Here is a 13,771-nt window from a genome sequence, read left to right as displayed (position 1 = left end):
TTTTTGTTTGGGAGGTGTTTTATAAACTAATGAAGGTATCTGCAGGTGGCATAAATACTTTTATTTGAACATCCAAATACCCCTTTTACAGTGAGTCCATCGTTTTCATGGCTGTGTCATAGAGTTCAGCCTGAGTTTCATCTCAATCCGTTAACTATTTTAGTGAAAATACCCTCCAAGAATTTAATAGGAAAAGTTCAATTTTGTTTTCAGGTAATGGGGGCTGACTGGTTTACTGAGTAGAGTACACGTTTTTTCTTTATCCTCATGGTACATAATGCTAGCACTAGTAGCTCCTTATACCAAAATGCTTATCAAAAGCATTTATTAAAACTTTCACTTACCCAGGTCTCCATTATACTTATCTTTCTCTTAATTTTTTGCTCAGTACTAGAAGAATCATCTTTATGGGACATTATGTTATGTCTTATAAAATATTTTATTTTCTAAGAGAAATGTAAGCATAGTTATATCAGGTACAGAAGCTTCATTGCTTGTCCTGGTGATGTGGTGAGGAAGATCTGGAAATATTGGTGTTAGTTCGAGAAAACACTTTTGACAAAGCTGAAGATACCCTTGCCAGCATATTAGATCCTTGTTTGGAAATACTGGGCTTGAAAGTTTCTGTGGATAAAGCGGAAAAAAAAAAAAAAGGTAGTATGTATATTTACTAGACATTTGAATTGATGCAGTCATACTATAGCACTGGTGATTTAGAATTCAGAAATTGACATTTATAAAATAATTTATGGGATTTAAAAAACATTCATAAAGATTTGGAGTTCCCATTATGGCTCAGTGGAAACGAACCTGACTAGTATCCATGAGGATGTGTGTTTGATCCCTGGCCTTGCTCAGTGGGTTAAGGATCCAGCTTTGCTGCGAACCTGGGGTAGGTTGCAAAAGTGGCTCAGATCCCGAGTTGCTGTGGCTGTGGTGTAGGTCAGCAGCTAAAGCTCTGATTAGACCCTTAGCCTGGGAACTTCCATATGCCATGGGTGCGGCCCTAAAAAGACAAAGAAACAAAAATTCACAAAGATTTTTTTTTCTTTCTTTTTTTTTTTTTTGTTTTGTTCTTTTTAGGGCTGCACTCATGGCATATGGAAGTTCTCAGGCTAGGGTTTGAATTAAACTGTAGCTACCAGCCCACACCACAGCCACAGCAATGCCAGATCCGAACCATGTCTGTGACCTACCCCACAGCTTACTACAGCGCTGGATCCTTAACCCACTGAGCAAGGCCAGGGATCGAACTTGCATCCTCATGGATACTAGTCAGATTCATTTCTGCTGAGCCACAATGGGAACTCTAGAGATTCTTTTGATTTGACCCTTCCAACATGCCTGTGAAAGAAACAGAAAAAGTGATATCTCCATTTTTGGATATAAATCTTGGTGAGGTCAGAAACTTTGTCTAAGATTACATGAGTAGAAAGTGGCCAAGCTGGATTAGGGTCCAGCCTTCTGATTCTCATGGCGCCATTATTCCTATTACACTCTGCTACTTCTCTAATCAGGTATGCAAAGAATATTTTTCTAGCAGAAAACTCTTAAAAAGCCTGGTGAGGAGTTTCTGCCATGGTGCAGTGGTTAACAAATCCGACTAGGAACCATGAGGTTGCGGGTTCAGTCCCTGCCCTTGCTCAGTGGGTTAAGGATCTGGCGTTGCTGTGAGCTGTGGTGTAGGTTGCAGATGCAGTTCGGGTCCTGCGTTGCTGTGGGTCTGGCGTAGGCTGGCGGCTACAGCTCTGATTGGACCCCTAGCCTGGGAACCTCCATATGCTGCTCGAGCGGCCCTAGAAAAGGCAAAAAGACCAAAAAAAAAAAAAAGAAGAAGAAGAAAGCCTGGTGAGCTAAACTCACATGGGAGAGTTACTTTCAACACTTTACAGTGAGGGTGTGTATTTCAGAGTGCTCAACTGAAAACAAAAGTGCATTAAAACTGCTAATAATTTATCACCACTTTAGGTAAATTTTGAGTTCACTAACTTCAAGTGATTTTTTTGTTGTTGTTGTTATGTGAAGAGAGGGCTGCAGAGAAAAATAAAAGATTTTCCTTTTGGATTCATTTTTCTGTACCATTTCTTCAGGGCATGGGTTTTTAGAGAAAATCATATTATAATTAAAGAAAATGATTATTTTATATGTAAAGACAGAGGTGAACATTTATGTACTTTTCTCATACTTAACAATAAGATGTGATAGGTCATGAAAACACACAGTCATAAAAGCCTATATTTTCTTAATTCCAGTAAATGCCAGTTCATGGCTATATATCTTGCAGTTACCTAGATTTGTCTTGTCTTTTTTTTTTTTTTTTTCAGTCTCTTTCTGCCCCCATGGAGTATGGAGGTTCTTAGGCTAGCGGTCCAATTTGAGCTGCAGCCACTGGCCTACACCAGAGCCACAGCAATGCGGGATCCAAGCCATGTCTGTGTGTGACCTACGCCACAGCTCACGGCAATGCCAGATCCTTTACCCACTGAGTGAAAACAGGGATTGAACCCGTGTCCACACGGATGCTAGTCGGGTTTGCTAACTGCTGAGCCATGACAGGAACTCCAAGATTTCTTTTTTCTAGCAAGGTAATTTTCTATGGTTAAAGCTAAAATGGCCAACAGAAAATTTAAAGCTAAGAAAGCCAGTAGCATAAATAAAGAATAAGAAAGTATATTTTAAGTTTTTTGGTGTGCTTTTCTGAAAAAGCAAGATAAAAAAGTATACTAACACAATTGAGGCATTATTCCAAGGCTTCTGAAATTCTCATTGGAGAGTTAAGAGTTAATGTCCTGAAAACTTAGTTATCTTGTTAAAAATGCAGATTCCTGGGCACCATTACTCCAAAATGCTAATAACTTAGCCAGTCTGGAGAGAAGCCGGGAATCTGCATTGTTAAAAGGTATCCTAGGTGGTTCCAGGGCAGTTCCTAGAAACAACACTGAAGATACTGCCTAAATCCACATTCATTATTAGATGACTGGTGGATAGTTGGTGTCCTAGCATCATCCACACAAAAAACAGTGACCCCTTGTTTTTATCAGTTAATAGTTCTTTTCACTCCAAAACCATAAGCTATCTGGTCATTTACCCAATGAGGACCTATTTCCAGGATGCAATGGCAGCTCTATGGAACCTCAATGTAGAGGGAAGAAAGAATGTAGGGTTAAAGTCAGAAGATATGCTTTTGAGCCCTTAAAGCTCTCCATTTGTTGACTGTGTAACTTCAGACAGTTATTTACTTCCATTTCTTCTTTTGTAAATCAGAGCTCTAAGACTTGCTGAAGGAACACAATATGGTAAAGGAGATATGAACAAGTTTTATTTGGTCCATATAGTGTTTTGAATTACTTGATACAACTAGAAATTTGGGAATTTTCACATAAAACTTCCACCTCCAGTTTCTTTTGAAGAATGCTAAGACCTGAATTACCAACAATCTAGCAAAGACCAATGACTGGACCTGTGAGCAGCTCCTTTTTTTAAATGGGACATGACATCTCCAGTGAACCACAGACTCGTGCTCAAACTACTAGTGTTATTTATGTTACCCACCTAGCACCTATAAATATTTGACTGTGTGAAATATGGTCATGCTGAATGTGCTTAGGCTTTGAAGTCGGTCAGATCTGTACTTGAATCCCAGCTCTGCAGCTTACTAGCTTGGGGAGACCTTAAGCAACCTTCTCTCACTCTCTCTTTAGTAAAATGAAGGTAGCTAATACATAATCAATATTAGTTCCATTATCTATTACCCTTTTGGTTTTAGAATTGCATAATAAACTATGATAGAGATAATATCTTACTATTTATATTTTTATACATAGCAATCTCATATTGATAATAGGTGTCAATACTGCAAGTGATGAGAGAAACCACTCATTTCAGGAGTAATATTAAAAGGATAGTATATTTTGTACCTGAAACGACTTCTTTTGAGGGATTCACACTGCCAAGAATATTCTCATTTCCTTCAAATATGGTGATAAACTGCCAAGACAAAGCAAAATATTGACTCAGTCTTTTCTTACATATTATATATAGATATCCTCCAGAGATGTAGTATAATCATTATAGCAGTTAATGTAATATCTGTGCCCTGCAGTCACAAATAATTATGCTCTGAGACTGAGACCCATAATTTTTGCCAATTATGATGTGTAGGATTGACCCTTTTCACAGATATGGGCCTTGACTACTAAATGATGATTGAAGGCTCAGACATCCTAACTGACAAAAAAATGTCAGCTCTGTCTCCCCCTATCCTGGATGAGTTGGAGTAGTCAATTATAAATTCTTTTCTGATACTGGATATGAGAGAAGGAAAAATAGATGTTTACTACATAACTCTAATTTCCCTGTATGGGAATCTTAGCCATTTTGGAATCTGGAGAAATAAAGTGGCTGTGTGAACCTAGGGAGGGGAACATGGCTCAGATACTGGCTTTACTCTGTAGGCCTTTATCATATCTTTGGTTTCAAAAGTAGCAATTTTTCCAGAAAGGCTTAAAATAGCCTGGGACAGGTAGATGGACTTCACTGTAGCTATTCTACAGTGCTAACAATTTTAAAGGGAAGTAAACAAGTCAATGAAATAAGTCTGAATGCATGTAATATACAATGTATTGTGTATAGATTATGTAAAGACTACCAGATATTAATGTGGGAGTTTTACCATAGTTCTTTCAAGAGGACTAGAAGAAATTTATGTATTGAGGTTTTTAAACAGGATACCTAAAGATTAAAATGGAGCAGAGACTATCTACAAAACTTACTCTCATTATTGGCTGCACAATAAGAGCTACCTGTGAAAAATTGTTTAAAAATATGAATCCCTGGGTCCCACACCACCACTGGAATTGAAATCCCTGTGGGTGGGACACATTTAGATACTAAAAAACAAACACATGACTCTACTGTGTGAGAATTAGAATTGATAATCCCACTGATAATTCCTAGTCATGAAGTGGAGAGCAAATGTTATCCTGTGTCTGAGATGAGTAACTACACTTAAGTTCTGCTAAGAATGTCTAGCTTTCCATTTGATTCAGAATATTTGCTGAATATTAGGCCCTCAGACTCTAGATTCTTTGTCTCCTCTTTAGTGCCATATGTTTTTTTTTTTTTTTTTAAATATGGCCTAAGTGAAGCCTGAGGTTGTCAAATAGATGTTTATATGTGAGGAATGAACCCAGTATCTTTAGAGATGTGGCAAAAGTTAGCTTAAGTATAAGTTGTAAGATTTGGTTCTGAAAATTACTCTGATAATGAGAAGTGACTGGATAATTTGAGGGACTGTGTGTCATGGAGTTGGGGAGATTTGCTTAAAGGTGGAACAAAATTGAGCTAAGAAACATGCAGATAAAACAGAAGATCCGTAGCTTGAGCACCATTGGAAACTTTCTAAAAAAGATTCGGAAAGAGAGCACTTCCTGAGTTTACATTAGAAGGTAGCTGGGCCTTTTGAAAAACTGACTTTAGTCAGTCCTTTGAAGCTTCAGTTTCCTCCCTTCCTTTATCAAGTCCATCACTTGGGTCTACCTGCCCTAGGTTTTCTCCAGAGACTGCAGCAATGGAGTTAAGGAATGAAATTGTATCTAGGTCCTAGGGAGGAACGGTAGCTTATCCTATGCACTTAAGGTGAGAATTTTGATTAATGGAGTTTTTGGGTGCTATGGACAAGTCTCAGTCAGGAAGAGATCTGAGCCTGAAGAAATTAGAAATAGGGGAATGCTTCCTGATGCCCCTCAAGTAGCAACAGTCTCTGATTTGACCTTGAAAAATAGGCTGTATTCAACTGGAACCCATTACTAATGAATGTACTAATTAGAGGCTATTGAAAAAGTATTTACCTTAATACTGTTTGAATTCTCTGGCTTTAGTTCCTGAGAATATTCTGTGGATAAGGGAAAGGAAAAAAAGCATTAATTTGTATTTTGAAGCATGAATAGTGTTAACACAAACCTAATCTTACTGTTTTTCACAAGAAAGTCATAGAATTTAGACAGATAGAAGAAATAACTATTATTTTTAGTGTATAGACAGTGCGAACAAAATTGAGATAGATGAGATCCCTAAAATTCTGGGGCATGTATTAGCCCTTCTTTTAGTAATTATGAAAGATGAAGTGTGATATAGTAGGAAAAGCAGGTTCTGTAACTCGGTAGCTATACATCTATGCATGACCACTCAATCTCTATGGGCCTATTTATTTACAGCTGAAATGAGAAGTTATCTTATAGGTGATACCTAAGAACATTCCCAGCTCTATGCTCTTTGATTCTACATAGCTAATTAAAAGCAGATAACTGGAACAAAGAGGGAGGTGCTATTCTTATGAGATACTTTGGGTGAGAATCAAACGAATTTTGAAGCAATATCAAGAGGAAATCTGATGGAGTTGTTGCAGTACTAAAAGTTGCCTAAATTTCAGGGGAGATCAATGTATCAGTAAATTCAACCCAAAGAGGTAGAAATGATACCATGAGAGAAGTTTCACTAAGACCCACCACTCTAACCTGCTAGAGTCAGAAAACCTAAATTTGAGTTTTAGCCTACTTATAACTCTGCAAATATTGGCAAATTGAGTCTAATTTCTCTCTTAGTCATCCCAAGTGTAGACTGTGAATGAAACTGTTTTCTTCCGGTCTCACAAGAGGATTCAATGATATATCACATATGTAAAAACTATGTATTTTATGGGCATGTAATCATCAAGAGTCAACACAAGCGGTTACTCTCTGAATAACCCTTTGGTTCAATGTAGGCTCTGGGGGGAAAAAAGTAGTAAAACCTCAATTAAGTCAAATATAAGAAGAGCTGATTATTTGACTTATCTGATGAAATTGGCAAAATTTCATTGTTGGTTGATATTTCTAAAGTGTCTGACTCTATATTGTACATAATTGAACTGACTTTTGCTTTTAAACAACTGAGGCCATATGGATTTACTACTAGGGCTTAAAAACTACACCAGTTTTTATGTTTCTAGGTTAGATGGCTATCACCTTTCCAGGATCTACTAGGAATTTGTTTTGATGAAGATTCAATGAATTCCGAATTTTAAGATATTCACATTTAAGTTATTTGAGATTTTATTCTGTATTCTATACAAAACTATAAACTAAAATTAAGAATGTATATGTTCAACCCTGACCTTGTCATTGCACTCTACACTTAAATTCCTATTGCTATGCAAATCAATCAGCATCATACACCACATTAACAAAAAAAAAGTCAAAAATCATATGATCATCTCAATAGACGCAGAAAAAGCATTTGACAAAGTCCAACATCCATTCATGATCAAGACCCTCGCCAAAGTGGGTATAGAGGGAACATTCCTGAATATAATCAAAGCCATTTATGAGAAACCCACAGCAAATATAATCCTCAATGGGGAAAAACTGAAAGCCTTCTCACTCAAATCTGGAACAAGACAGGGATGCCCACTCTCACCACTGCTCTTCAACATCGTTTTGGAAGTCTTAGCCACAGCAATTAGACAAACAAAAGAAATCAAAGGCATCCATATAGGAAGAGAAGAGATCAAACTGTCACTGTATGCAGATGACATGATTCTATACCTAGAAAACCCTAAGGACTCAACCCCAAAACTCCTTGAACTGATTAATAAATTCAGCAAAGTGGCAGGATATAAGATTAACATTCAGAAGTCAGTGGCATTTCTGTATACCAGCAATGAAACATTAGAAAAGGAATACAAAAATACGATACCTTTTAAAATTGTACCACACAAAATCAAATACCTCGGAATACACCTGACCAAAGAGGTAAAGGACCTATATGCCGAGAACTATAAAACTTTAATCAAAGAAATCAAAGAAGATGTAAAGAAATGGAAAGATATTCCATGTTCCTGGATTGGGAAAATCAATATTGTGAAAATGGCCATACTACCCAAAGCAATCTACAGATTCAATGCAATCCCTATCCAATTACCCATGACATTTTTCACAGAACTAGAACAAACAATCCAAACATTTATATGGAACCACAAAAGACCCAGAATCGCCAAAGCAATCCTGAGAAACAAAAACCAAGCAGGAGGCATAACTCTCCAAGACTTCAAGAAATACTACAAAGCCACAGTCATCAAAACAGTGTGGTACTGCTATCAAAACAGACAGACAGACCAATGGAACAGAATAGAGAATCTGGAAATAAACCCTGACACCCATGGTCAATTAATCTTTGACAAGGGAGGCAAGAACATCAAATGGGAAAAGGAAAGTCTATTCAGCAAGCATTGCTGGGAAACCTGGACAGCTGCATGCAAAGCCATGAAACTAGAACACACCCTCACACCATGCACAAAAATCAACTCCAAATGGCTGAAAGACTTAAATATACGACAGGACACCATCAAACTCCTAGAAGAAAACATAGGCAAAACACTCTCTGACATCAACATCATGAATATTTTCTCAGGTCAGTCTCCCAAAGCAATAGAAATTAGAGCAAAAATAAACCCATGGGACCTCATCAAACTGAAACGCTTTTGCACAGCAAAGGAAACCCACAAGAAAACAAAAAGACAACTTACAGAATGGGAGAAAATAGTTTCAAATGATGCAACTGACAAGGGCTTAATCTCTAGAATATATAAGCAACTTATACAACTCAACAGCAAAAAAACCAACAACCCAATGGAAAAATGGGCAAAAGACCTGAACAGACATTTCTCCAAGGAAGATACACAGATGGCCAACAAACACATGAAAAAATGCTCAACATCGCTGATTATAAGAGAAATGCAAATCAAAACTACCATGAGATACCACCTCACCCCAGTCAGAATGGCCATCATTAATAAATCCACAAATAACAAGTGCTGGAGGGGCTGTGGAGAAAAGGGAACTCTCCTGCACTGCTGGTGGGAATGTAAACTGGTACAGCCACTATGGAAAAGTTTGGAGATACCTTAGAAATCTATACATAGAACTTCCATATGACCCCGCAATCCCACTCTTGGGCATCTATCCGGACAAAGCTCTACTTTTGCAGCACTATTCACAATAGCCAGGACATGGAATCAACCCAAATGTCCATCGACAGAGGATTGGATTCGGAAGAGGTGGTATATATACACAATGGAATACTACTCAGCCATAAAAAAGGATGACATAATGCCATTTGCAGCAACATGGATGGAATTAGAGAATCTCATCCTGAGTGAAATGAGCCAGAAAGACAAAGACAAATACCATATGATATCACTTATACCTGGAATCTAATATCCAGCACAAATGAACATCTCCTCAGAAGAGAAAATCATGGACTTGGAGAAGAGACTTGTGGCTGCCTGATGGGAGGGGGAGGGAGTGGGAGGGATAGGGAGATTGGGCTTTTCAGACACAACCTAGAATAGATTTACAAGGAGATCCCGCTGAATAGCATTGAGAACTATGTCTAGATACTCATGTTGCAACAGAAGAAATGGTGGGGGAAAAACTGTAATTGTAATGTATACATGTAAGGATAACCTGACCCCCTTGCTGTACAGTGGGAAAATAAAATAAAAAAAAAATTCCTATTGCTTATGTCACACCTCAACTTAAATGTCTAATGGGTACCTTGATCTTAACATAGCCAAAACAGGATTCCTGTGCACCCTCCTTAATTATTCTCATAGTCTCTTTAATTTTACTAACTGCATCCTCCTACCACATGCCTGTTTTAGGCTCTTGGGAATACAGCTGTGATCTCCATGAACCTTACATTATAGAGGGAGAGAGTGAAAAAATAATCAACCTGTGCAGTCTGTCACATGGTAATAAGTGCTAGAGAGAAAAATAGCGAGACGTGGAATATGTAGTAACATTTGTGAGAATGAGATTACAGTGTTAAAAGAGTGTGGTCAAATAAGACCTCACTAAGAAGGTGAGATCTGAACAAAGATCTGAAAGTGAGGGATGAGGAATGTAGACACGGGGAAGAACAACTACAGAAGGATCAGAAAGTGCAAAGACCCTGAATTCCTGGAATATTTAAGGAATAGCAAGAAAGTCATGGAAACGATACAGAGTTTTGCAAGCCATTGCAGTTTCTTTGGCTCTTGTTCCAAATGAGATGGGAAATAGTTTACTTGGAATTATCTTTGATGCTCCGCCTCAAGTTACAATGTAAATTCTATGAGATCAGGGACTGTTTTGGTCTTGTTCACAATGGAATTTTAGAACACAGTGGAGGTGCTCAGTAAATCTTTGAATGAATAAATGACTGAATTGGACAGCTGCAGTATTACTGAAGGATTTAGGAGTTAAGCTTGATCACCAAGACAAAGTTGGAAAAAACAAAACAAAACACTGAATTTAGGGTAAGAAGTCTTGGGATCTAGACTGGGCTCTGCTTCTGACTCAAAGTGACCTTGGACAAGTCACTTCCTCACCCTGTGCTTGAGTTTCTAAACAATGAGGGGAAATAATATCAAGTGATTTCTGTCTGAATCTAACAGCCTATGATACCATCATACAACAGTCATATCAGTGATTATTTTGACAACTTCTGGTTATGGTGTATTTACTGAATTCTGGCATACTTATTGTTATCCTACGAATCATCTTAATAAAAATGACCTCCACTTCCAAGTTGAGAGGATATGTTTCTCAAGTAACTCCTGGAGTGAGCTGCATGTTTGAAAATAGCCAGAGTAAACATGTAGTTCAAATTTCAAGGCCACTTTATAGGGAACATGACACTCAATCTCTTGGTCATGCTATAACCACAATAATCGTCTTAGGTTTTCACAGAGAGCCTTTTTGGGGGTGCATTTTGGTAGGGCAAAGTACAAAGGAAAGATAATTTCTCAAAGAAATTGTTAAATCCCAGTATCACGGCTTCTGGTTCTGCTAGAAATTCATATGATACACCTTGATTTTGTGGATATTTCTCATAGGAGCATGGTAAATATAAGTTTGTATTATCACACCACATTCTTGATCAAAATCATCAACAGAGCAAACTAGTTGGCTTGTTTTAATATCTCTATGATGTAGTTCTGGATAATTTCCAAAAGTAGACAAGCTCATAAGGAAAAAAAATCAAATAGTATCAACTTCAGGTTTGATAGCTAAAAAAACTGAACAAAGCAGTACAGTGTTCTTTTGAATATTTCTACTTTAATTAAGAAAAATAATCCAACCTTTTAAAATTTTAGTACTTGTATCTGGGTCACAGTCTTCAGTCTCACTAAAACAAAAGAAAAATAATATTTCATTTTTTTGTGCATTTAATGAGTGAAAGAATTACTGACTAAATAACAATCTGTCAACCATTCTTCAAGTAAACCTGGAATAGTGTATCACTTAGTTTCCAAATTGACACAAATTACTTCTAAATTGACTTTTTTTGCCCACTTTAAAATTTTTGGTTAAATATACATAAAATTTACCATCTTAGCCATTTTTAAGTGTACAGTTCTGTGCTTAAGTACATTTACATTATTGTGCAACCTTCCCTACCATCCATCTCTAGAACTTTTTCATTTTCCCCAACTGAAACTCTGTAAATACTAACTCCATAAATAATAACACTGTATATCCCTCTCTCTCCATCTCCAGGCACCAATATCCTATCTTCTGCCTATTTAGGTTTCTTACATAAGTGGAATCATGCAATACTGTTGTTTTGTAACTGACTCACTTAGCATAATGTCTTCAAGGTTACATGTAGCATGAGTTCGCATGTCTGTCCTATTAAAAACTGAATATTCTGTTGAATGCATATACCATGTTTTGTTTTATCTATTCATCCATCAGCGGACTCTTGGGTTGCCTCCAGAAATTGGCTGTTGTGAATAGTGCTATGAATATGAGTGTAAAAATCTGAATCCGTTTTCAATTCTTTGTGGTTTATACTCAGAGGTAGACTTGCTGGATTATATAGTATCTCTATATTTAATTTTTTGAGAAACTTTCATACTGTTTTCTTTAGTGACTGTGCCATTTTAATTCCCAGAAGCATTGTATAAGAGTTCTAGTGTCTTCCATTCATGCCATCACATTATTATCTGAAAAAATTTTTTTTTGATGATATATATCCTAATGGGTGTGAAATAGGATGTTGTTTTGATTTACATTTCCCTAATGATTAGTGATGTTGAGGATCTTTTCATGTACTTATTACCCATTTGTATATCCCCTTTGTAGAAGTTACTATTCAAATCCTCTAATTTTTAACCACGTTTTTTTCTTTTTTTGTTCTTGTTGTTGGGGTTGAATTTATAGGAGTTCTTTATATATTTTGGGTAGTAATCTCTTATCAGATAATATGATTTACAAATATTGTCTCCTATTCTATGTGATGACTTTTCACTCTGTCCTCTGAAACAAAACATTTTTAATTTTGGTTAAGTAAAACATACCTAATTTTTCTTTTACTGCTTGTGTTTTTGTGTCATATCCAAGAATTATTGCCAAATATAAGTCATGGTGCTTTCCCCCTATATTTTCTTATAGGAGTTCTATAGTTTTATGTAGGTCTTCGATCCATGGATTAAGTTTTTATACATAGTATAAGGGTAAGGGTCTAACTTCATTTTTGTCTGTGTGGTTATCTAGTTTTCCCAACACCTTTTGTTGAAAAGACTGTTCTTTCTCCACTAATAATAATTTTTTGGCACACTTATCAAAAACTATCTGACCATATATTAAGGATTTGTTTCTGGGCTCTCTGTTCTACTGTATTGGTGTACATATGCTTTTTTTTTTTTTTTTTTTTTTTTTTTTGGCTTTTTAGGGCTGTGCCTGTGACATATAGAAGTTCCCAGGCTGGGGGTCAAATTGGAGCTACAGCTGCCAGCCACAGCCACCACAACAACTGTGGGATCCAAGCTGCGTCTACAATTACATGACAGGAATGCCAGATCCCCAGCCTAGTGAGTGAGGCCAGGGATCAAAGCCACATCCTCGTGGATTCTAGTCAGATTCATTTCCGCTGCACCACAAAGGTAACTCCCTACACATTTGTCTTTATGAGAGCACCACACTGTTTTGATTACCATGGCTCTGTAGTAAGCTTTAAAATCAGGTAATCCAAGGTTGTTCTTCCCTGTCAAGCTAGTTTTGGCTATTAGGAGTCCCTTGAGATAAGTTTTAGAATGATTTTTTTTTTCATTTTTTTTTTTTGCAAAACATGTCATTAAGTATTTTTATAAGGATTGTATTTAATCTGTAGGATACTCTGGGTAATACTGAAATCTTAATATTAAATCTTTCAATTCATGAGCACATAATATTTCCATTAATTTGTCTTTAATTTCCTTCAAATATGTTTTATAGTTTTCAGTGTACAAATCTTTTGCTGCTTGGTTAATTACCAAATATTTTATTCTGTTTGATACTAGTGCAGATTGAATATTTCTTAATATGCTTTTAGGTTGTTTATTGTTAGTGTATAGGAATGCAATTATTTTTCTTTTTTCTGTGTTTTTATATCTAGCAACTTTGATTCATTCAAAAACTTTTCTGCGTGGAATCTTTAGGGTTTTCTGCATTAAAATAATGTCATCTATTAACAGAGCTAATTTTATTTCTGTTTCAATTTAGGTGGCTTTTATTTCATGTCTAATTGCTCTGGCCAGGACTTCTGGTAATATGCTGAAAAGAAGTGGTGAAAGTGGACTCCCTTGTCTTTTTCCTTATTTTAGAAGAATATCCTTCAGGCTTTCACCCTGAGTATAATGTTAATTGCAGTTTTGCCATATATGGCTTTTATTATTTTGAGGGTATTTCTTCCTATTCCTAGTTTATTA

The 13,771-nt window shown here is 36.6% G+C and overlaps 1 protein-coding gene across 1 annotated transcript in view; it reads right to left on the bottom strand.

Annotated features, from left to right (window-relative positions):
• Positions 468-13,771, bottom strand: part of FSIP2 (fibrous sheath interacting protein 2) — a 98,807-nt gene continuing 85,503 nt past the window's right edge. The window contains exons 21-24 of the mRNA XM_021075472.1: positions 11,162-11,208; positions 5,850-5,893; positions 3,918-3,987; positions 468-624 (exon numbers count right to left, since the gene is read on the bottom strand). Of these exons, the coding sequence (XP_020931131.1) occupies positions 488-624; positions 3,918-3,987; positions 5,850-5,893; positions 11,162-11,208 (298 nt within the window). The 3' untranslated portion in view covers positions 468-487. The remainder of the gene's footprint in view (positions 625-3,917; positions 3,988-5,849; positions 5,894-11,161; positions 11,209-13,771) is intronic.

The sequence above is a fragment of the Sus scrofa genome, chromosome 15, assembly GCF_000003025.6.
Source record: "Sus scrofa isolate TJ Tabasco breed Duroc chromosome 15, Sscrofa11.1, whole genome shotgun sequence".
NCBI classification, from domain to species: domain Eukaryota; kingdom Metazoa; phylum Chordata; class Mammalia; order Artiodactyla; family Suidae; genus Sus; species Sus scrofa.
The sequence above is the reverse complement of the archived record's forward strand: the minus strand, read 5'-3'. Positions and strand labels throughout refer to the sequence as shown.